The sequence below is a fragment of the Rhinoraja longicauda genome, chromosome 9, assembly GCF_053455715.1.
Source record: "Rhinoraja longicauda isolate Sanriku21f chromosome 9, sRhiLon1.1, whole genome shotgun sequence".
NCBI lineage: Eukaryota > Metazoa > Chordata > Chondrichthyes > Rajiformes > Arhynchobatidae > Rhinoraja > Rhinoraja longicauda.
Genome location: NC_135961.1, coordinates 51,576,881 through 51,599,737, shown reverse-complemented (window position 1 = coordinate 51,599,737; position 22,857 = coordinate 51,576,881). Strand labels below are relative to the sequence as shown.

Genomic DNA, 22,857 nt, shown 5'->3' with positions numbered 1-22,857 from the left:
TTTGTAGTTTGCAGTTTGCTCATGGTTTGTGAGGGAGATTGGATTCAGAACCATTTCCCTGCCACTTTGTTTCAGACTCTTCCCCTGAAAATATTAGCAGGAGAGGGTATTTTGAAGTTAGATGTTAATCTCTGGCCAAGAAAGTGACCCAACAGGCAAACAGCTCAAACCAGCATCTAGAATTGAGGAGCATGTGTCCACATTTTTGCCATCCAGATATAGGTATTGAGGTCAAGCAACATTAGGTCACGAGACAGAACTCAGACACACATATCCCAATTACTCAGATTTCCAATTGGTTAAATTAATTGGTGGTCAAAAATAAGAGCAAAGACAATGCATGAGAAACTACCAAGACATTCTCAGCGGCTTGTTAAGAAATCAGGGAAATAATACTGACTGTGTGTTACCTCCCATTGATGATGCGTTAATCTGTTCCGTATCCCATCAGAGATTCAAACGTTGCAACGGTTTGTTTATCCTGGTAGAGTAAGTGTTGCTGAGATCTCACCGTCTCCTCTGGAAAGCAGGAAAGTGCCTTGGATGATGTCAGCAGCTCCCAAAACACCTTCCAGCCAATGAAGTCCTCTTGGAATTTAGTCACTGTTGTAATGCCGGAAACACATGGTATTATTGAGTGAAAACAGAGGACACATGGGAATATAATGAATTTGCCAATTAACAATGCTGCAGTGTGGGCTGCATGATGCCTTGATGACATCCCATGAGAAGACTAAGAAGGCAGCGCCAAATTCTGCACACGGTGCTGCAGCTATCGAGAGCCCTCTTTACCAGAAGTCACAACTGTGGATAAAGTGGTTCATCCCCACTATCTTCTGCCTCTGGGTGTCTTTGCACTATCACGGGACTGAAGAAATACCAAGAAATAATTTCTTTCTAAAGGGTCTCCACCCGAAACATTCCTTCTCTCCAGAGATGCTGCCTGTCCCGCTGAGTTACTGCAGTATTTTGTGTCTACCTTTAATTTCTTTCTAACCTCAAAGGTAAGAAGTTTACTCATTCAAGTTGAAATGCGACGGAGTTACTTTCGGAGATGTTTTGGAGTACAGCCGGTGAGTAATTTCAATCATGTTGTGTGGGGCGTGTCATGGCTTGAGGGGGATGAGAATTGTCGACCGCTGTTTCCCAATACTTCCCCCACTGGGGTTTCTTTACCTCGCGGCTTGGATCTAGCTGGAGACTCGGTGAAATGGATTGATTTTTGGGATTGGCCACAACTCTGTTATCATTGTGATCTTGAGGATCTTTGAATGTAAATTGGATGAACCTTGGCATACTTTTGTCAAGTGATTCATGCCTTTCAACATAAGAACTGGCATAATGGTAGCTGATATTATTATTCTCATCATTATTTGTAACTTTATCTGTTTGTGGAATATCTCTCCTTACTGAAATGAGGGTTCTGATTATTCCAGTTTAATGAATTTCTAATGGATATCATACGGCAGTGGTCTGAAGCAAGGAGATATGTTGTTGGAAAAACGTCCTAACTCCGAGGGAATCGTGATTGAACTCACTGACTACAGGGGAAATGGTACAAGAATCAGTCTGTGGCTTCAAAAGGGAATTAGATAGGGAATAACTAACAGCGCATGGAGAAAAGGCAGGGTGGAATGGGCTTGAGAGATCATTACACATAAACTTGATGAACCGAATGATCCCTTCTTAGGCTCGAACAATTCTATAATTCTGTGGCACTATAACCGGGATTCCATTCTTCCATTAACTTTACTTTCAGTCGGCTTAGTGTCAAGCTATCTTTTGATATATATCGGGTTTTAATCATCAAGGCACAAACTTGAAGTAAAAGCATTTGTTCCCTGAATATCTACCAGGAAAGTAGCCATCAGACCTGCTTTTTTGATTAAAGGATTAGTAAAACTTGAGTTCCCATGAAGGTAACTGTGAAATGTGCCATGGGGGAAATGCAGACAAATAAACAATGCAAAATAAATGAGGAATTCAATTCAAACTGTGGTGCTAAGGCAGGAAGCAAATGCAAATTTATAAAAGGCAATTTAGGAAGCTTGCCTTCACACAGCGGGCAGCTCTCTGTGTGATTGAGTGATTCTCTTACCCATCCTGCACAGCCTCACAAATAGAAATTTCTTCAAAGACATCAACACTTGCAATAGACGACACAGGTGAAATATCGAGTTGAGTATAAAAGAGCTGATAAATTCATTATTTCCCTATGAACCATGTCCCTCTGGTGGGCAAGCTCCTTAATGATGACTGGTGTGAGGGCTAACGACAAGGCTGAAAGAGCCGCCATCATGTTCGGTCAGAACTGCAGAGAAAATTATCCACTTCAGCTTCCCAAGTAACAGCTTCAGGCGATCTGATTCTCTCCACTTTCAGAAATAGCAGCTATCAAAGGATACAGCGACCAACATCCCAGCTGTAGTTCTGTAAACCTGTACTTCAGAAATGACTGTGCCTCTAGCCAGGTTGTTTGAGTACACATACAACGACGGCATCTACCTAACAATGTGGAACATTACCCAAGTACATCCTATTTGCAAAGAGCAGAACAAATCCAATGTAACAAATTACTGCTTTTTCAATCTACACTCAATTACCATTAAATTTATAGAACCTGCTGGCAACAATGTTATCAAATGGCACAGAAGATAGACACAAAATGCTGGAGTAACTCAGCGGGACAGGCAGAGAAGGAGAGAAGGAATGAGTGATGTTTTGGGTTAAGACCCTTCTTCAGACTGGCATTTACTTTCCAATAACCTGTATAATGAAATCCAGTTTGAGTTTCACCAGGACCTCTCAGCTCCAGGTCTTAACCCTGCCTTGGTCTAAACATGGATTAACCAGCAAAATTCAAGGGGTAAGATGAGAACATTTGTCTTTTATATCAAAGTAGTATTTGACTAAGAGTGGCATCAGAGAACTGTGGTAAAACTGAAGTCAATAGACTTCAAGAGGAAAATACTGCCGAGTTGTACACTGAATAAAGGAAGAAGGCTGTGGTTATCAAATGTCACTTGCTAAACGCAAGACACCATTGTTGGAATTCTTCAGAAAAATGTCCCAAACCTTTATCAACAGTGTTCTTTCCATCATAAGATTAGATGTGGGAGATTCAATATTCAATTATATTCAAAGCTCTTCAGCAACTGAGATAGCCAATGCTCATAAGCAGCAAGACCTAGGCCACATTTGGGATGGGCTCATAAATGGCAAGTAGCATACACCCCACAAAAGTGCCAAGCAATGGCTGTCTTCCACAGGTGTCTTGAATTTCAAGAGTAGGCGTCATAAACACCTAGTTATTAGTCATATGTTTATTGTCATGTGTACCGAGGTACAGTGAAAAGCTTTTGTTGCGTGCTAACCAGTCAGCAGAAAGACAATACATAATTACAATCGAGCCATACACAGTGTACAGATACATGATAAAGAGAATAATGTGAATAACGTTTAGTGCAAGATAAAGCCAATAAAGTCCGATCAAAGATAGCCTGAGGGTCTCCAATGATGGAGAGTTCAGGACTAGCTCTCTAGCTGATGAGAGGACGGTTCAGTTGCCCGACAACAGCTGGGGAGAAACGGTCCCTGAATCTGAACCTGTGCGTTTTCACACGTATACCTTTTGCATGATGGGAGATGGGAGATGAGCTACTGGTTGGGCTGCGACTCGTCCTTGATTATGCTGGTGGCCTTGCTGAGGCAGCATGAGGTATGAATGGAGTCAATGGAACGGAGGTTGGTTTGTGTGATGGCCTGGGCTGACGTCCACAATTCTCTTTGACATTTCTACTATTCTACAATTCTACTCTTGACATTCAATGACATTCTTTTATTGAATCCCCCACCCACCAGCATCCCGGATGTTACCATTGACCATAAATTCAAACCTGATCAGTTACATAAATATCATGGCTGCAATTGCAGATCAGAGACTGGATATCCTGCAGCAAGTGACTTACCTCCCAACACACCAAATTTGTCTTTCTGCTTTTCATCACTAAAATATGTCAGGAGTGTGATGGAACACTCTTCAGATGCCTAGATGAATACAAGCCCAATACCTCTCAAGAACCTCACACCATCCAGGATAAAATAGTTTGCTTTGATTGCTTCTTCATCCATCACCATAACCATTCATTCCCTGTACCACTGGTGCATCATGGTCGAGCGTGTGCAATCTACAAAATGCAAACACCTGACAGCATTTCTCAAACTCACAAACACTACCACCTGCAAGGACAGGGCCAGTGGATATATGGGATCACCATCACCTGTAGACTCCATTCCAAGTTACCAATCTTTCTGCCTTGGAAATATAATCATTCATTTTATTTATATAATGAAATATAATCATCACTGGGTCTAAATCCTTGAACTCCAATCCAACAGTACCTTCCCCAAAAAGACTGCAGTGGTTAATGACGGCTGTTCACCACCCACTTCTCAAGGGCAATTAAGGGTGGGCTATAATCATAATCATAATCATACTTTATTAGCTAAATATGTTATGCAACATACAAGGATTTTCATTTGCCATACAGTCATACCAATAAAAAGCAGCAGAACACAAAAAAAATCATTTTAACATGAACATCCACCACAGGACTCCTCCACAGTCCTCACTGTGATGGAAGGTGAAACAAAGTTCAATCTCTTCCTTTCTTTGTTCTCCCTTTGTTCAGCCAGACTGTAGCCTTCCGTTGACGGGACGATCTTGACTCCCGTAGGTGGCTGTCAGGCCCTCCGCATCAGGGCGATCAGGCTCCTGCATCGGGGAGATCTCAACTCCACACACCAGGCAATTGGACCCTGGGTCAGGGCTGGTCGAACCTTCTGCTGTTCTTTGGAGCTTCCCAACATTGGTCTCTACCCGAAACTGCGAGCTCCTCCATGGTGAAATCCGCAGGGAGCGTCGATCCCAGGCAAGGGATTGCAGGCTCCGATGGTAAGTCCACAGCCCTGCGGTGGGGCTAAAGTCAGTCCTGAGCAAGGCCGCCAGCTCCATGATGTTAGGCCGCAGAGCGACCAGAGGTACGATCCAGAAAACAATCGCATTTCCGGCAAGGTAAGAGATGGAAAAAAAGTTTCTCCCAAACCCACCCGCCCACCCCCACATAAAACAAACCCGAGAACATTAACACACACTTTTAAAACACACTAAAAATAACAAAAAGACGAAAAGACAGACAGACCGTTGGCGAGGCTGCCATCACTGGCGGCGCCACTCGGTGGAATTGCCTTTGCAGCCAATGTTCATGACATGAAAAGAAAAGTTACAAATAAAATATTTATAAACTATTTTTTAAATAAAAACTGGGAACACTAGTCAGATAGAGAAAGAGAAAGAGACAAAGTTAACATTTCAGAACAACAACCTTTAATCGTGATTAAATAAATCTAACATTAAAAGCATACTTTCATTAATGGTGACCATGCAACCAAGAGTCTTAATCTGGTCGATCTAGCCCCATAGAACATTCCTATTAACTGAGGAGTGTTAAATGGGGCTACAGCCCCATAGAACATTCCTCATTTTGTGAACATTTAGAGTGGTTGTTAATGCTGGATGTTCCAACTATGTCGATATCCAAGGAATAAGTAACACAAACGTTTATTGGGGGTTAAGCTCTCTGCAAAAGATTCTGCGTCCTGACCTGTTCAGACTGGTATAAATCTCATTCCTCGCCATGTTGGGTTTTTTTATTCAGGGAGCTCTTGTCAGATGTTTAACATGCGTTTTGTTGGGCCTATTTTGGCCCAAAGGGCTGAGGCCCCATGCCTGAGAGAACAGGTGGCAAGATTTACTTTGCTGACAGCGGCAAAAAAACCCAACAAACCTTGAAAAGAATAGAAATACTTTCTAATTGTCTCCCTGGCCGCACTGTGCTGAGAAAATAGTGTTTATTTTTGTTTCCCTTGCCAGAAATGAAAAATTGCCAGATACACCATCCCACTGTTGTCCCCTCAACATGCCCGCCGCCAAGGTTAGCGGCAGGATCGGAACAGCAACAGCTTGTTGCAATGTAGCACCTTCCATTGTGGTAGAACATCCAGGGAATCGCCACAAAGGAATCCTGCTTTTCTACAAAAATCTTTCATGTTCCCTCTGGATCCCCCGAAGTGCATTAGTGCATAATTATCGCTATAAAGAATGCAACACCCAAAATTGTTTATAAGAAACTCCTGGAAAGAGAAATGTCTCGATGCCTGGGGAATCCTGCTTATTTTTTTGCCAATTATGTTTTTCAAGGATAAATATTGACCAAGGCACTGAGAATAATTCCCTTGCTCTTCTTCCAAACCATGTTATTGGATCTTTTACATCCACAAGAGAGTGGAGCATTCAAGATTCAAGATTCAAGATTCAAGATATCTTTATTTGTCATCCTTTTGGACGAAATTTAGTCACCCACAGTCCAATAATAAAAGCAATAAAACAAACAAATTACACAACCCCACCCAACGCACAAAAAAAGAAACATCCATCACAGTGAGTCTTCTCCAGTCCCCTCCTCACAGTGATGGAAGGCCAGAATGAATTTTCCCTTCCCCTGCCGTCTTCTCCCACGGTCAGGTTGGTGTCGTTGCCACGTTCCAGGCCGTGCCGGCCGGTGGAAGGTCCACAGCGGGCCGACCCAAGCCCCGCGATCCGGGGCGGGCGAACACGCTGCCGCTGCCGGAGCTCCCGATGTCGGCATCCATGCGGCCCGAGCCTATGGCGAGTCGCAGCCGCTCCCACAGCCTCCGAGGACGGCCGGCTCCGCTGATGGTGAGTCCAGTCCGTGGGCTCTGCGAACCGGAGCCCTTGAGGCCGCCAGCTCCAGGAGTTGGGCCGATGGTAGGCCGCAGCAGGAACGGAGACCCGACCCAGAAAGCAAAGGTCGGGTCTCCGTTCGGAAGGGACACATATTACAACTTTACATTTCCCCCCCTCCCCCCCACATACACACATAGTACACAAACACAAAAACACGACATCACAACTACAATTAAGACAAAAAAAACAACAAAACACAGAGACAAACGGACCGCAGGTAAGCCGCAGCTGCTATGGCAGCGCCGCCATTTTGGGTACCATCGTATGAGTTCAAGAGATGCTTTCAAGAGAAAGTTTTAGATTTAGCTCTTAGGGCTAACGGAATCAATGGATATGGTGAGAAAGCAGGTACGGGGTACTGATTTTGGACGATCAGCCATGATTATATTGAATGGCGGTGCTGGCTCGAAGGGCCGGATGGCTTACTCCTGCACCTATTTTCTATGTTTCTATGAAGTCGCATCTGAGGGTGAACACACACAACAATGTAAAATCTCTTCACCGCTCCTCTGGATTGCGAGGACTCTGGAGTTGGAGTTGGACCAACAATACTCAATCAAAGAAAGAAGGCAGCTATTCATTGGGCTGCAACTGAAACATGCAGAGAAAACATCCAAAGACGTGGTCAATGAGATTTTAAGATGTGATATGAAGAGGAATGGAGAGATGGAAAAGATTTAGGTTAAAATCCTCGAACTGCCATCCTAACAGCATAGTGGGTATACCCACATGCCAAGGACTGCAGTGGTTCAAGATGGCAGCTCACTATCTACTTCTCAAGGGCAATTCTGATATGAGCAATTAAATGATGGTTCAGCTTGTGAAGTCCACATCCTTTGAATGAGTAAAGAAAATGATAATAGAAGACAGGCATTTGCAAGGTTATTCGACTGGAAAATATTGTAAAGACTTCAGGGCATTTTAAAATTGAAGCATTCCTTAACTGGAAGTAATTTTAGGCCAGTGTAAGGTTGCGATACAGAGACGGAGATGGATGACCGCAGTGATGACTTTGAAGTTCGACAACTCGAGGTAACTGAGACAACTGGAATTACGAGCAGTTGAAGCTTTCACCTCGCAAATCATTTCATCTTGCATAACTGACACAGTGCTCCATGGAGTAAGTTCAACAAGATGTCTTTGGCCGATAGGGTTGCCGCTCAGTAAAGGTAAAAAAATCTCTGTAATTGTTTTAGAACTACTTATGCAATTAGTGCCAGATCTGATGATACTTTGATGAGAAAGGAGGTGATTATTTTAGGAATGGCAGACACAGGCCACCCAAGGCCTTCTAAATCCCACCCAAAATTCTCCTGATTGAAAGATAATCCCTCGTCAGCAGTCTGTGGTTATGCTTAATAGGTGTGTAGATTCATTTGTGTGATAAACCAACAACAGATTTCTGGGATCAGGCTGAGTGATTAATCATAAAAAGGATGATGGTAAAATGCTTCCTCCAAAAGGCAGGACTTTCAGCATGCAGTACACCCTCAGAACTGTAACCTGGACTCAACAACTGTGTGCACTCAGTTCTAGTTGTGTAAGCACGCGTGTGTGCATATGTCTGTGTGTACTATTATCTGTCTCTGTTTCATTTGCAACTCTGGGTGTGAGTGCATTTCTACATGTGTGCATCTACATGTGCAGATCTGCGCGTGCATGCTTGCATATCTGCATTTGTCTGTATGTGTTCGCAGCTCTTGGTGTGTGTGTGTGTGTGTGTGTGTGTGTGTGTGTGGGGGGGGGGGGGGGTGCGGGGGAGAGAGGGGGGGAGAGAGGAAGAAAATTATTAGTCAAGTGTTTAACTGTCATATGTTCCGGGACCAAGACAGTGCAATGAACGATAAAATGAATCCCGATAACCAGGCGTATACCTCATATTTCAAGAGTTCTGAAGTATTACTGTGGTAGTTAGAGAATGGTCTGTGTCATCTATCAAGCCCCATGAAAGATGCTCATGTTTGACAAGCTGATTAATGGGCAAATGGGTTTTGGAGTTTTATGGTATCAAGCTAATGTGTTATTGAGATAAAAGCAGTTAAACTTTCACAAGAGATTATACATGGTGTATTGTGACCTGGAATCCAAGCCACCGCAAGTGTTCAATTGAAGGAGATGGTTGCTCGGTGAGGTAACAGGAAAATACTGAACAAACAAGTCAGTAATTACACTGCCATCAAACTGTCTCTGATGGAATGATTGTCTGTGAAACAAAGGTCAATAAAAATGAAATCAGCTGTAGAACACAGTGGAAAACAGAATCCCAAACAATATTCTCACTAGCTATGACACGACTGTTTGATGTGCCAGATTCTTAACGACTTGCGCTTGGCAGGGTAGCTGTGCATAATTAGGCTCCAAAGGGAAGAAAGAAATGAGAGAGAGTGCAAGAGTTTTGTTTACTTTTTCTTTCCACACTTTATTCCAGTTTGCTTTGCAGAATGCAAATACCTACACAACTTAATCATGGAAGCCATGTAATCAGGAAGTATTCATTTTCCAATTATCTAGCATCTTCAATTTGATCCCTTACTCCAAACTAAATTTTGCCTGAAAAGTCATCCTCAAGGGCTCATTCATTTAAAATGGTCACCAAATCCACAAACTTTACCATTAGGAAGATACATGGGAGCACCACTTGCAGGTTCCCCCCAACGTCACACATTATCTGACCTAAAAGTACATCTCTGTTCCTTCATCATCACTGTATCTGAATCCTAGAACTCCCTCAGCATCAGCACTTGTAGGTGCACCTTGTACTGAAGGACTTCAAACTGGTAGATCAAACTGGTAGATTCACATGGTTAGTTGTGGACAGGCAATAAATGCTGGTTTCTGCCAGTAATTTCCAGACATGAACAAAACAGTGTAGGATTCAGGAGTGTGGAGATGTGAGGCTACTTTGGATTATGAGATTTGATTCAGAAATGCACTGATAGAATGCTGGAGGAACTCATCTGTTCAGGCAGCATTTGTTGAGGGGAATGGCCAGACCCTTGGGTAGCGACCCTTCTGCTGACAACCATCAAGCCTCTTTACCTGTATCCCACTATCAATTGTCACCTCCTGCTCTATCCCATCCCCTCATTCTTTCTATCAGCTATCTCACCTCTACTCCAACGTTCAGAAGAAGGATGGTAACCTAAATCATCATCGGTTCCATTTCCCTCCGGCACACAGTACTTGACCCGTTGAGTTCCTTCAGCGATTTGGATTTGTCTCCAGATTCTTGTATCTGCAGTCTCTTGTGTCTGTAATGGCAGAATGGCTTCCTTCCATACTTTTAACATTGAAGTACTAGATATATATCTGCTTGTTGATAAATCCATGATTATTATTTTTTTAATTGTACGCCGTCTCTCTCACAGCTATCCATTAGAATGCCCTGAGTTCAAGCTTCACTTCCAAGGCAAATATAAAATGCAAGGTGACAGCCCTGGACAGCACTGAGGGATTGGAGAGTTCTGCTGATGACTGAGATGATAAATTCAGAGGCTTTCAATGTATCTGGTGAATATAGCCTTAAAGTTATTGTCAAGTTAAGTTAAATCAAAAGTATTGTCATGTGAACAAGCGTGATGAGGTACAGGCACAATGAAATTACCTGGATGGTGGGACACCTTGTTGAGGTAGCATCTCATCTAGATACTTTCGATATTGGGGAGTGCTATGCCTGAGATGCTCTGCTCTGAGTCCACCACGCTCTGCAGCCTCTTGCCTTAGCCCCTGCATTCACAAGTCCCAGCAAGCATATTTGCTTGCCTATTTTTACATTGTTGGCATTAGTTTATTATTATTATCATACAGTATGTACCAAGACATGGCCGCACTTCAATGAGTATAAATTACTTTGGTACTTTGAGGTTGTGAAAGATGAAATATGATGCAAGTCCTTCTTGAATCCTGATTTGGATTTTGGAATTCTCTCACCCTTAACTTTTATCGTGCATTTCCAAGCCAAGCAAATGTTTTGCCAGGTGCAGCACCCACTGAACTTGGCAGGCTAACTCCGAGTTGGCTTCTGGATCATTTGGTGTTCTGGGCATTGAATAATACTTCAGTTGTCGTTTCCACAACTGTGGCAGTATTAGCAAAGTGGGTCCACTCGGCACAAAGGATGGTCGTCTCATTTAATGCTCACTTAATTTCAAATTGGTTTAAGGGAAAGCAAATGCTAGAGACCGCAGGTCAAAGTTTCCTTTCAATAAACATTATATACGCTCAATGTTTGTTCTTTCAGAGTTGGCAAACATTGTAATCAGGTCACAGTAATCTAAAATTCCTGAGGTCTACAGTCTAAATTTAACTTCTTTTAGATTGGAACGTAATCCTATGTTTTTGTACCGCTGTGTTTCAGGCTCTCTCACTGAATATTCAACACTTGCAATGTTCTCACTGGATTAGTGGACTCTTAAGAACCCAAGCAACTGTTCTCTCAGACAACCTGTTTAATATTGCATAATTTTATTTTCAGTACCTGTCCTTTCGCAGGTGCTCTGTAAATACCCCATGGCAGAAATGCAGGATGTTCCCTTTGAAATTCTGGTCAATATTCTTCCTTCAAAGCCATGATCTCATCACAATTTGAGGTCTCTTTTTGTGCACAAATTGGCAGCCACAGTCCTTTATTACACCAGTGTCCCCGAAGTCATGCCATAGGGCGGCACGGTGGCGCACCGGTAGAGTTGCTGCCTTACAGCGAATGCAGCGCCGGAGACTCAGGTTCGATCCTGACTACGGGCGCCGTCTGTACGGAGTTTGTCCCCGTGACCTGCGTGGGTTTTCTCCGAGATCTTCGGTTTCCTCCCACACTCCAAAGACGTACAGGTATGTAGGTTAATTGGCTTGGCACATGTAAAAATTGTCCCTAGTGGGTGTAGGATAGTGTTAATGTGCGGGGATCGCTGGGCGGCACGGACTCGGTGGGCCGAAGGGCCTGTTTCCGCGCTGTATCTCTAAATCTAAAATCTAAAATCTAAATCTATTAATTTTTTATCCCTGTTTTCCAGACACAAATATCTGATTTATTCCCAGCAGTGATGAAAGTAGCTCATAAACTGTTGGTTTTCCTGACCAGTTGGCAGAGTACACAAAATGGCCTGTTCTCTTAATCGGATCATTTATTATACCTCACATTTTTTTCTGGCAGGAAAAAACAGCCCCATGCGTTCTGCAGTGTAGCAGCCTCCATATGGTCTTCAACCTTCTTGCTTAATGGGCCTCTCCTTTCCTGACACTGACTATTTGTATCGATTGTTTCCTTTTCTATGAAGACTGTTCCTCAATAAGAAACCCAGTCATGGGGGAGTACAGAACCTGGGACCACAGTTTAAGAATAAGGGATAGGCCATTTAGAATGGAGATGAAAACAAACGTTTTCACCCAGAGAGTTGTGAATCTGTGGAATTCTCTGCCTCAGAAGGCAGTGGAGGCCGATTCTTTAGATGCTTTCAAGAGAGAGTTAGATAGCGCTCTTAAAGATAGCGGAGTCAAGGGATATGGGGAGAAGGCAGGAACGGGGTACTGATTGTGGATGATCAGCCATGATCACAGTGAATGACGGTGCTGGCTTGTAGGGCCAAGTGGCCTACTCATGCACCCATTGTCTATTGTCTATTATCTATTGATTCCAAGCTGAACAAAACCCCAGCAAGCATGCACTCTAAACTCATTTTTCAACATAATCACATCAAATGTTTGCAATCAAGTCAGTAACATTTGCCAAGTTCTTGGAGATTCAGTATTCTAATCAAATAGAACCCCGGTTCTATTTAACAAGGGCTTTGCCATTGTAACATACAGAGCTCTTGTTAAATATAGGTATTTCCTTGAAATATTCACGCGCACATGAAATCAAGCAGGAATCACACAGCGGTCGATCAAAATGGCAAAGCGTCTTGCCAGATCCAGTTTATTCTCAGTCAAATCAACGGCAATAAATCAACTCACCCAGGTAACGTCCACAGTGCCCATCAAACACCAGTCCCTGCCACCTAGATGGATAACAGTGAGGGAGCTAGATCAGCATGCATATAGGAATATCTATACCTACAAAGCCACACAATAACCAACCTGGAAATGATTATTTGCAGAGTGGATAAATGCTGGTGAAAGCAGCATTCATTGTCCATTCCCTTGAACTGGATGGTGCACTTAGTCATCAATGGTCATTAAGAGTCAACGGGATTGCATTGTGATTCACATTTAGACAAAACCAGTTTAAAGCAAAGAGCAAAGCACATAACTTTGACGGTAGCTTTTGATTCCAGACTTATTTAACTACTTGACTTAAAATTTCCAAGCTGTCATAAGGAGATTCTGAACATATCACCAGCCAAGATTCCAAGCCTCCAGCTACAATTGCAATAAATTAACCTCTATGCGGCTATACTTCATGGAATCAGCGCAAGGTTAAGATAGAGTCATGGAGAAATACAGCATGGAAACAGGCATTTTCACACAACTTATGGCTTTCAAGATGACCATTTAAAGCGATTTTCCTATTTTCCAGCATTTGGCCCATGTCCCTTGAAACATAATAATAATAATAATAATAATATATTCCTTTATTCGTCCCACACCAGGGAAATTTACAGTGTTAGTATAAAAGTGGTAGCAGCAAAGTGGATAGCAAGAGAGCAAGAGATCATTCATTATAAATAAAAGATACATTAATTGTCATCAGTTTGTTTTTAGCTGTTATTGTTGACTCGTCTGCTGGGAGCAGTGCTGGTTGTGCAGTCTCACAGCAGCGGGAAGGAAGGACCTCCTATATCTCTCCTTCACGCACTTGGGATGAAGGAGTCTGTCACTGAAGGAGCTACTCAGTGCAGTGACAGTGTCCTGCATGGGGTGGGAGTCGTTGTCCAGCAGCGATGTTAGCTTTGCCATCATCCTCGTCTCTCCCACCACCTGCACTGAGTCGAGGGGGTAACCCAGGACAGAGCTGGCCTTCCTGACCAGCTTGTCGAGTCTCTTCCCTTCCACCGCTGAGATGCTGCTGCTCCAGCAGACCACTCCATAGAAAATGGCCGATGCAACCACCGTGTTGTAGAAGGTCCTTAGTAGTGCCCCCTGCACTCCAAAGGACCTGCGTCTCCTTAGCAGATAAAGTCTGCTCTGGCCCTTTCTGTATAGCGCATCGGTGTTTTCAGTCCAGTCCAGTTTATTGTTGAGGTAGACACCCAGGTACTTATAAGAATCCACCCTCTCGATGTCCATTCCCTGGATGTTCACCGGTGTCGGGGGGACCTGGCTGCGCCTGCGGAAATCTACCACCTTGTTTTTCCCCGCGTTGATCCGGAGGCAGTTCCGCTGGCACCAGTCCACAAACTCCTTCATCAGTTCTCTGTACACCCTGTCCTGGTCGCCCGTGATGAGGCCGACGATAGCAGAGTCGTCAGAGATCTTCTGTAGATAGGAGTCTGCAGAGCTGTGCCTGAAGTCCGCAGTATACAGGGTGATCAAGAATGGAGCTAGCGCTGTTCCCTGCGGAACCCCAGTGCTGCAGACCACCCTGTCCGAGACCAGGTCCTTTGTCCTCACACACTGTGGTCGGTTGGTGAGGTAGTCCAGAACCCAGGATGTGAGGTGGTGATCCACTCCTGTGCGCTCCAGCTTGCTCCCCAAAAGCCCCGGCTGGATGGTGTTGAATGCACTGGAGATATCAAAGAACATGATTCTCACAGTGCTATCCGGCTTCTCCAGGTGTGAAAGAGCTCTGTTCCGTAGGTAGACGATGGCGTCCTCCACCCTGATGCGTGTCTGGTAGGCGAACTGCAGCGGATCTATTGATGGTCTCACCAGGGGGCGGAGATGGGCGAGGACCAGACGCTCCAGTGTCTTCATCAGGTGTGATGTCAGTGCCACCGGCCTTTAGCTGTTGAGTCCCTTCGGGTGCTGCGTCTTTGGTACCGGTACCACGCAGGATGTTGTCCACAGCTGTGAAACTCTCCCCAGTTTCAGGCTCAGATTGAAGACGTGCTCCACTATTCCGCACAGCTGGTCTGCACAGGACTTGTGGAGCCTCAAGCTGATGCCGTCCGGACCAGCCGCCTTCATCGCATTGATCTTCCTGAGCGCATTTCTCACCTGGTCTGTGGAGAAAGGCAGATTGGAGCACAGGGGCTGGGTGCTTAAGGGTGTGAGAGGGAGAGGGGGTGTGGGGGGGGGGGGGGGGGGGATGGTGTGGAGGGAGGAGGTGGGGGTGGTGGGGTTGGGGCAGGAGAAGCAGAAGCAGTGGGTGGTGACTGTGACCCAAGTGCTGTGGGAGGGGAGGTGGGGCAGTGTACTGGACATGCAGACAAGGGGGGGCTGCAGCAGGGGTGACTGGATAGGGGGAGGGGTAGGTGACTGATCGAACCTGTTGAAGAAAAGGTTCAGATCGTTCACCCACTTCTGGTCCCCCACGGCCCGGGAGTCCAGTTCCTTGTACCCAGAGATGTTTTTGAGGCCTCTCCAGACTCCACTGATGTTGTTCCTCTGCAGCTCCTCCTCCATCTTCTTCCTGTAGCTGTTCTTCCCCTCTCTGAACTTCCTCCTCAGCTCCTTTTGCACAGCCTTCAGTTCCTCCTTATTTCCCGACTTAAAGGCCCTCATTTTCTCCTTAAGGAGATCCTTTATGTCAGGGTTGACCCAGGGTTTGTTGTTGGAGAAACACCGTACAGTCCCGGTGTGTACAGTGTTCTCCACACAGAAGTTAATATAGTCCGTGATGCACTGGGTTAGACCGTCAATGTCCTCTCCATGGGGATCACAGAGTTCGTCCCACACAGTTGTTTCGAAACAGTCTCTCACAGCCTCCTCCGAGACCTCTCCTCAGACCATCCTCTAACTGTGCGGGTCACTGCTGGTTGCCTGTGCACGAGAGGTTTGTACACAGGCTGGAGATGTGTACAAGTTGTGGTCAGATCTCCCCGGGGGGGGGGGGGGGGGGGGAGGGGTGCTAAGTTATATGCCTCCTTGGTGTTGGCATAAAATAAGTCCAGTATGTTGTTGTCTCTGGTGTGGCAGGTGACGTACTGGGTGAACGTGGGCAGAGTGGATGATGGGGGTGTGTGGTTGAAGTCCCTGGAGTTTGGAAGGAGAGCATGTGGGTGCTGTGTTTGCAACCTGCTCACAGCTGAGTGCAGTACATCACAGGCCGTGTCGCCATTAGCAGACGGGGGAATATATGTTGCTATCACAACAACATGTGAGAATTCCCTCGGTAGATAGTAAGGCCTCATGCTAACAGCCAACAGCTCGATGTCCCTGCAGCAGAGCTGCTCTTTAACAGTGATGTGCCCAGGGTGTAGGAAAGAACTGCAGATGTTAGTTTAAATCGAGGATAGACACAAAGTGCCGGAGCAACTCAGCGGGACAGGCAACATCTCTGGGGAGAAGGAATGGTCTCCCTTGAAACCATTCTTATTCATGGGCCTGTCCAAGTATACCTTAAATGTTGTTATTGTGCGTGTCTTGGCTACTTAATTGAAATACCACAAGCCACTTTGTGAAAAAGTAGCCCCTCGGGTTCTATTAATGTTTTCTTCTTTCACTTTAAACATAAACACTTCAGTTCTGGATTTCCTTATCTGGGAAAACAAATTATTCACCTGTCTATTCCCTTCATGATTTTATAGACCACTCTAAGATCACCCCTCAGCCTTCTGCATTATAGCTCTGAGCTAAGAAAGCAAAGTTCACAGCATGAGATTGTTTGGATATTGAGGTGATATTGGATAATGATATTCTTTGTTAAGTTTTAATAAAGGAAACTTTGAGAAACCTTGCTTGAGCTAAAGCAAAATCGATGGGTGTTAGGGACTCATCCATGAAAGGATATTGAATCAAGGATGAAAAATTAAAAACAAATACTGCTGCACCAATAAGTGTGGAGGCAATGGTTGAAAAGTATCTGGGTGCACATTAGAGCAAAAGCAGTTTCATAACAGCTTAATGAATGGTAGATCAAAGGAGGACACGTAAGGTGGGAGTGTAAGGGAATAGTCCAGAGGTAACAAAGGCACAGAGGGAGATTTGCCACCTGTTGAGCTGAGCCAGTGGTGAAGTAGTATGTTTACAAAGGTGGAAATATGCTAAAATATGAACTAATTCATGGTCACAAACACAGTTTAGGGTCAGTTATGTCACCAGGGTTGGGAATGGTCTCAATCAATAGCACTCGTGGCACTCGTGGTTAGAGAACAGAAGTTGTAAAAGAGAACAGACAACAGCTTAAATCTTCCCATTATTTAGTTTTGGTCAATTTCAGCTCACTATTTACTGGATATTAAACATGCAAATGGAAAAATTGGACAGTGAATGAGTCAATGAAAATACTGTTGAGGCACAGCAAGCTGTTGTCGTGATACTTATGGAAATATTATGTTTTTGGATGCCTTGAATGGTTGCCCTCAGTGCTAAGGATGAATCCATGGGGAACATAGAGCGGGGAAGGAAGAGGAGGGGGAACAGTATCTACAGTATTGCTAGTGATTATTTGGCTACATTTAGATAGATGAGAAGGGAGCATGGCAACGAATGGATGATAGAGAGCAAAATAATAGTTGTCATGATCCAAAAGCAAAAATACTGAAGATATTGGTAATCTGAAATAAAAGCAGAAAATGTTGGAAATGCTCAGCAGGTCAGGCAACATCTGTGGAAAGAGAAATGGAGTTAACAATTCAGATCAGAGACATTTAAACATTTGCAATGCAGAGTTCATCGGTAGACTGGCTTGTAACCTTTCAATATCACTTAGAATTAGGATAGATGTTAGTGTAGTGCAGGATTATTTCTGATGAAAGATCGTTGACCTGAACTAATTCATTTTCTCTGCATTGCTATCTGACCTCTTGAGTGTTTCTATCCTTTTGTATTTTTTATTCAAGTTTGCATTACTTTGATCTTGTGCCATGGTGGTATTCCCACTCAATTGATGGCCAGATGGTTTACATCAAAAACAGACAAAGATAAATCCATGTTACTGCTTGACAAGGAACACTTATTCCTTGCACTAATTGAACAAAATGTGATTTTACCTGGAGTAGATTGTTTCTGGGTAAAAGCAGCAGAATTGAAACAGGCATCTTGACATGAGGTATGATCTACCTCTTTGATGCCCCTCGGACTATCCTTGATCTGACTTTGCTGGCTTTACCTTGCACTGATCATTATTCCATCAAGATGTATCTATACACTGTGAATGTGTTGCTTGTAATCATTTATTGTCTTTCTGCTGACTGGTTAGCATGCAACAAAAAGCTTTTCACTCTACCTCGCTACACGTGACAATAAACGAAACTGAACTGAACTGAAATTAGATCCTGAAATTCCTTTCAATAATGTTCCCGTTTATGAGGATTTTCACTCCTGGAGGATTCCACCTCAGCCTCCTGCCAGCTTCTTTAATAATGGCCCCAGCAGTTCACTGCCCCCACACTCCCGCCTCCACTCCACTGCCACAGATGTTGTCCCTTTGTGAGAGAGCCTGGGAGCTTTCTAGCTCTGCCCTGCAGGAACAGTGTGAGTGGCTGCTGTAGTCTCTTTATGGTGGCCAGCAGCTTCTCTCATCACTGTGCTAAAGTGCAGGCTGGTTCAATGAATTTATCCTTGTCCCAATGACAACTATTTCAGCATGTCTTTCATGGTGTAATCACCCTAATGTAGCTTCAAAAGTCTATTTGACCAATGTTACAACTTTTTTGACAGAAGCCCGAATGTTACAGTATGCATTGAATCAGTGAAATTCATTTTCTTGACAGTCACCTCATTATCATGTCCTTTTCCATCCTATCCTCATGCCTGCATCTTCTTTAATATTGCCAGGTATCCGTTTCTCCCCTGAATCTGCTGAAGGACTGAATCACCATTAGCTCCATACATTGTCTCCTTATCGTGGCGGTCAAGCGTAGACTCGGTGACTGCTTTGATGAACAGTAGCGCTCAATCTGCCTAAGCTTATTAGATCTCCCAGTTGTTAACCACATTATCTCCCCTTCCCATTCCCATGTTGACCCTGCTGCCCTGAGCCTCCTCCATTACCAGAGTGAGGCCACACATGAATTGGAGGAACAGCACCTCATATTTTGCTTGGGTAGCTTACAACTCAACGGTATTAACGTTGAATTCTCCAATTTTAGACATACAAACACCTCCCTCCCTCTACCCTCCCTTCACCCCTTCCCCCCCTCCCCCCCCCCCCCCCAATAAAAATTGGTTAACTACTTCCCCAGTTCCCAACTCTGTATCCCTCATGGGCTCACACCTGTCTCCTGCCAACAGTCAAGGATCCTTCTGGCCTGAGGTCATCTATTGCGAGGCCCAATTTGTCCTGTTTTTTCTTTGCTTCCAGTTTTTTCCCCCAAATCACCCTACTACAATCAGTCTGAAGAAGGGTGCCGATCTGAAACGTCACCAATCCATTTTCTCTAGAGATGCTGCCTGACCTGCTGAGTTACTCTAGTGCTTTGTGTTCATGTTTGTCTCCATACAACACTGGGCCACCACTTTAGTTGGCCTGATAAAGTCATTGAAAGTTGCATGACACTCTGTGGATTATGGAGCACAACCCAGCTGATCCATGCAGGAAGGTAGACACAGAATGCTGGAGTAACCTAGCGGGTCAGGCAGCATCTCGGGAGAAAAGGAATAGGTGACGTTCCGGGTCGAGATGTCAGTTCTTCAGACTGAGAGTCAGGGAAGAGGGAATCTAGAGATATGAAAAGGAATGAAGAATAAATGAATGAAAGGTATGAAAAGAATAAATCAAAGCTAGCCAGATGATCAAGAAAAGGTGGAGCCCACAATGGTCCATTGTTGGCTGTGGAGAAGGTGATATGAAGTGCTGATCCTCCAATTTCCTCACTCCGGCAGTGGAGGAGGCCCAGGACAGAAAGGTCACTATGGGAATGGGAAGGGGAGTTAAAGTGTTTGGCAACCGGGAGTTCACGTAGGCCACGTCTCACCACATGAACCACCTTCTTACCCTGTCATGCATTTTCCTACCTTTTCTTTCCTGGCTTTATATCCTGCTGTGATGTCGAAAGACCTGTTGTAAAATCTATCTGTTCTGGAACATTCCGACGTCTGGCACACATGCAGTGGCTGAGTGCAAGCGAGCAGAAAATCTGCCAACCCTGTGCAAAAAAAAATAGTATTTGTTTTTTCTTTCAACCCAGCAAACTTAGAGAGAATTACCCACAGTTATTGTTTGAGAAATACTTACACATGCCTCATTAATTCCATGCCACCGTTCCAACAACAAATGACAAAACCGAAGAGATCAAAAAGGATTATCTTTCCACAGAGTGTTGAGGGAGTTGCCAGGGAAATAGACTGTGGCTGCTGCAATTTCTGGTGAGAGGATGGAATTATGATCCTACACCCCAGTGTAAGATATTGACGTCCCTAACTTCAAGTAATCCTTGCTTTCCCTCTCTCTCCATCCCTCCCCCTCCCCAGCTCTTCAACCAGTCTGACTGTCCCCCTGATTACACTGTATCTCCCTCCGTTTGTTTTGTTGTCATCTTCTCCTAGCTAACAATGGTCTATTCTACATTTTCCTTGATCTACATCTCTTTTGATCTCTTACACTTCCATATCTCTGTAGCTGCCTCTCCCCAGACGCTCAATCTGAAGAAGGACCTCAACCCGAAACGTCACCCATTCCTTCTATCCAGAGATGCTGCCTGTCCCGCTGAATCACTCCAGCATTTTGTGTCTATCTGGAATTATGATCAGTCAGATAAACAGGTTTATGACTGTTGCATCTCCTGGGGTTTCCTGTGTTCCTGGAGATTTTTTTGTGATGATGCTTTGCATTCCTCTGCCTCAGCTCATGGAACTCTTTGCAACAAATGTCTTGAAAATAAGATTAATTGAACTTGAACCCTTCAGTCTGTGAATAACGTACGTAATTTTGCAATTAGGTCAGTTATTGCAAGTGCGTCAAAAGTGGACTGACTGTCTATGTATTAGTATCTGACACAATGCTCTTTTTTAGTACCTGTTCCCTTTTACTCGTTCCTGTTCCCCTTCGTTCATAAGTTCATAAGTCATAGGAGCAGAAGTAGGCCATTAAGCCCATCGAGTCTACCCCGCCATTCAATCATGTCTGAACTAGCTTTCCCTCTCAACCCTATTCTCCTGTCTTTTCCCCAAAACCCCTTTGCCACTAAGGGCAGCTCCCATTCTCCCCCCTTTCTTCCACTTTGTTCATGTTCATAAATTTCATATAAGCGTAGGTCATAAGTGCAGAAGTAGATCATTCAGCCCATCGAGTCTACTCTGCCATTCAATCATGGCTGATCTACCTTTCCCACTAATCTCATTCTCCAGTCTTCTCCCTTTCTCCCCTTTGGCACTAGACTCTTTTAGACAGGCAGTGGTTCATGAAGACCTTTGTGACTTTCCCGACACAGTTTACTGGACATTCTTTAGTTAAATATGTCAATATCCCAGACAGAGCTGACAGTACGTCAGTGACCATAGCACAGGTCTGAATTAAGAGCAGAAGCAGCTTCTTCCCCATTGTTACCAGAACCAGAGAGCTTACAAAAAAATAAATAATGCAGGCCATGGTTAGGAGCCATATTGGTCCTTCATTAACAGTGAAAGTGTAAACAAAATTATGGAAGAAGAGTCCCGACCCAAAACATTGCCTGTCCTTTTCCTAACCTGATCCATTGAGTTCCTCCAGCACATTGTTTTTTGCTCAAGATTCTAGCATCTCCAGTCTCTTGTGTTTCCATACGGAAATGGGAATGTGCTGACTCGCCAACCTAATCTGTACGTACTATATAGGAAAGAGAGAGGCATGACAAAATCTAAGAAAATTAATAGCTGATCAGAAGCAAAAACTCAGCAAGATTAATGTTAGCAAAAACAAATGCAAAGAATAGGACAGGTGATGAATTCCTGAGGAAAGCACATAAATCACATAAAGTACAGTTTTATTTCTGGGAATTAGGAGGTAATCTTATCATTGTTTTCAGCAACAAGAGAAAAAGTAAAAACTTTTCTTTGCGGAATCCAAGAACTAAGAGCATATTTCAAAATTGTGCCAATGCTTCCAAAGCAGTGGGTGTGATAAATTAGGAGCTCTTTTCTGTAAACTGCAAATGATGGTCAGGGATTATTTATTTTAAGAACATGGAACAATACAGCACAGAAACAGGCCCTTCAGCCCAATATGTCCATGCTGACCATGATGCCAATTTAACCAATTCCATCTAGCAACACTTGGTCAATCTTCCCTGTCTGTTCATGTGTCTGGCTAAATGACTCTTAAACGTTGCTATTGTATCTGCATCCACCATCTCCCCTGGCAGTCCAGGAACCCACCACTCTCTGTTTTAAAAACTTTGCTTAACATATCATCTTTAAACTTTCCACCTCTCACCTTAATTCGATGTCCTCTGGTATTTGACTATTCCACCCGAGGGGAAAAAGGTTTCTGACTGACTACCCTATCTATGCCTCTCACAATTTTATATGCTTCTATCAGATTGCTCCATAGCTTCTGTCACACCAGAGAAAGCAATCCAAGTTCGTCCAATCTCTCCTTATAGCTAATACTCTCCGATCCAGGCAAAATCATGGTGAATGTCTTCTACACTCTCTCCAAACCTTCCACATCCTATCTGTAGCGTGGTGAACAGAAATGCACACAATGTGACCTCACCACAGTTTTATGCTGCATTGCAAGTTTTTACCAGTTTGTGTTTGTACTCATTTTTCCTCACTCTCTCTCTTACGCTCATTTAATCTCCAAGCCTGGTCAATCATTTGACTTTACTGTGCTTCAAATTCATGAATATTTTATTTTGTGAACATTTGCATATTCCTTCTGGAATGTCATATAGCTACAATCTGTAGACACTCCACTGCTGTTCGCTGCTTCTATTTCTTCAGCTCTTACTATGAAGAAGACTGTGATCAGATGATCGTTCATCAACAGTAATGTGAACCTTGCATTTTGTATGAAGCATGTGCGAAACCTGAGATGTATTTTCACTGCAGTCAACAAGGATCATTCCTGACAT

The 22,857-nt window shown here is 44.0% G+C and overlaps 1 protein-coding gene across 1 annotated transcript; it reads right to left on the bottom strand.

Annotated features, from left to right (window-relative positions):
• Positions 1 to 427: 427 nt before the first annotated feature.
• LOC144597067 (uncharacterized) lies at positions 428 to 20,168 on the bottom strand. Its single transcript, XM_078405982.1, has 4 exons — positions 20,040 to 20,168; positions 19,820 to 19,950; positions 12,776 to 12,819; positions 428 to 603 (listed from the first exon to the last, which is right to left on the bottom strand). The coding sequence occupies exons 2-4, from the start codon at positions 19,909 to 19,911 to the stop codon at positions 428 to 430; spliced, it is 312 nt and encodes a 103-aa protein (XP_078262108.1). The 5' UTR covers positions 19,912 to 19,950; positions 20,040 to 20,168.
• Positions 20,169 to 22,857: the final 2,689 nt, after the last annotated feature.

Coding starts and splice junctions, on each gene's coding strand:
- LOC144597067 (XM_078405982.1), bottom strand. CDS start 19,911: ATGTGTGCCAGACGTCGGAATGTTCCAGAACAGATAGATTTTACAACA. Junction 12,820..19,819: donor ATAAAGCCAGGAAAGAAAAG/GTAGGAAAATGC, acceptor TTATCCATCTAG/GTGGCAGGGACTGGTGTTTG. Junction 604..12,775: donor GCACTGTGGACGTTACCTGG/GTGAGTTGATTT, acceptor GCATTACAACAG/TGACTAAATTCCAAGAGGAC.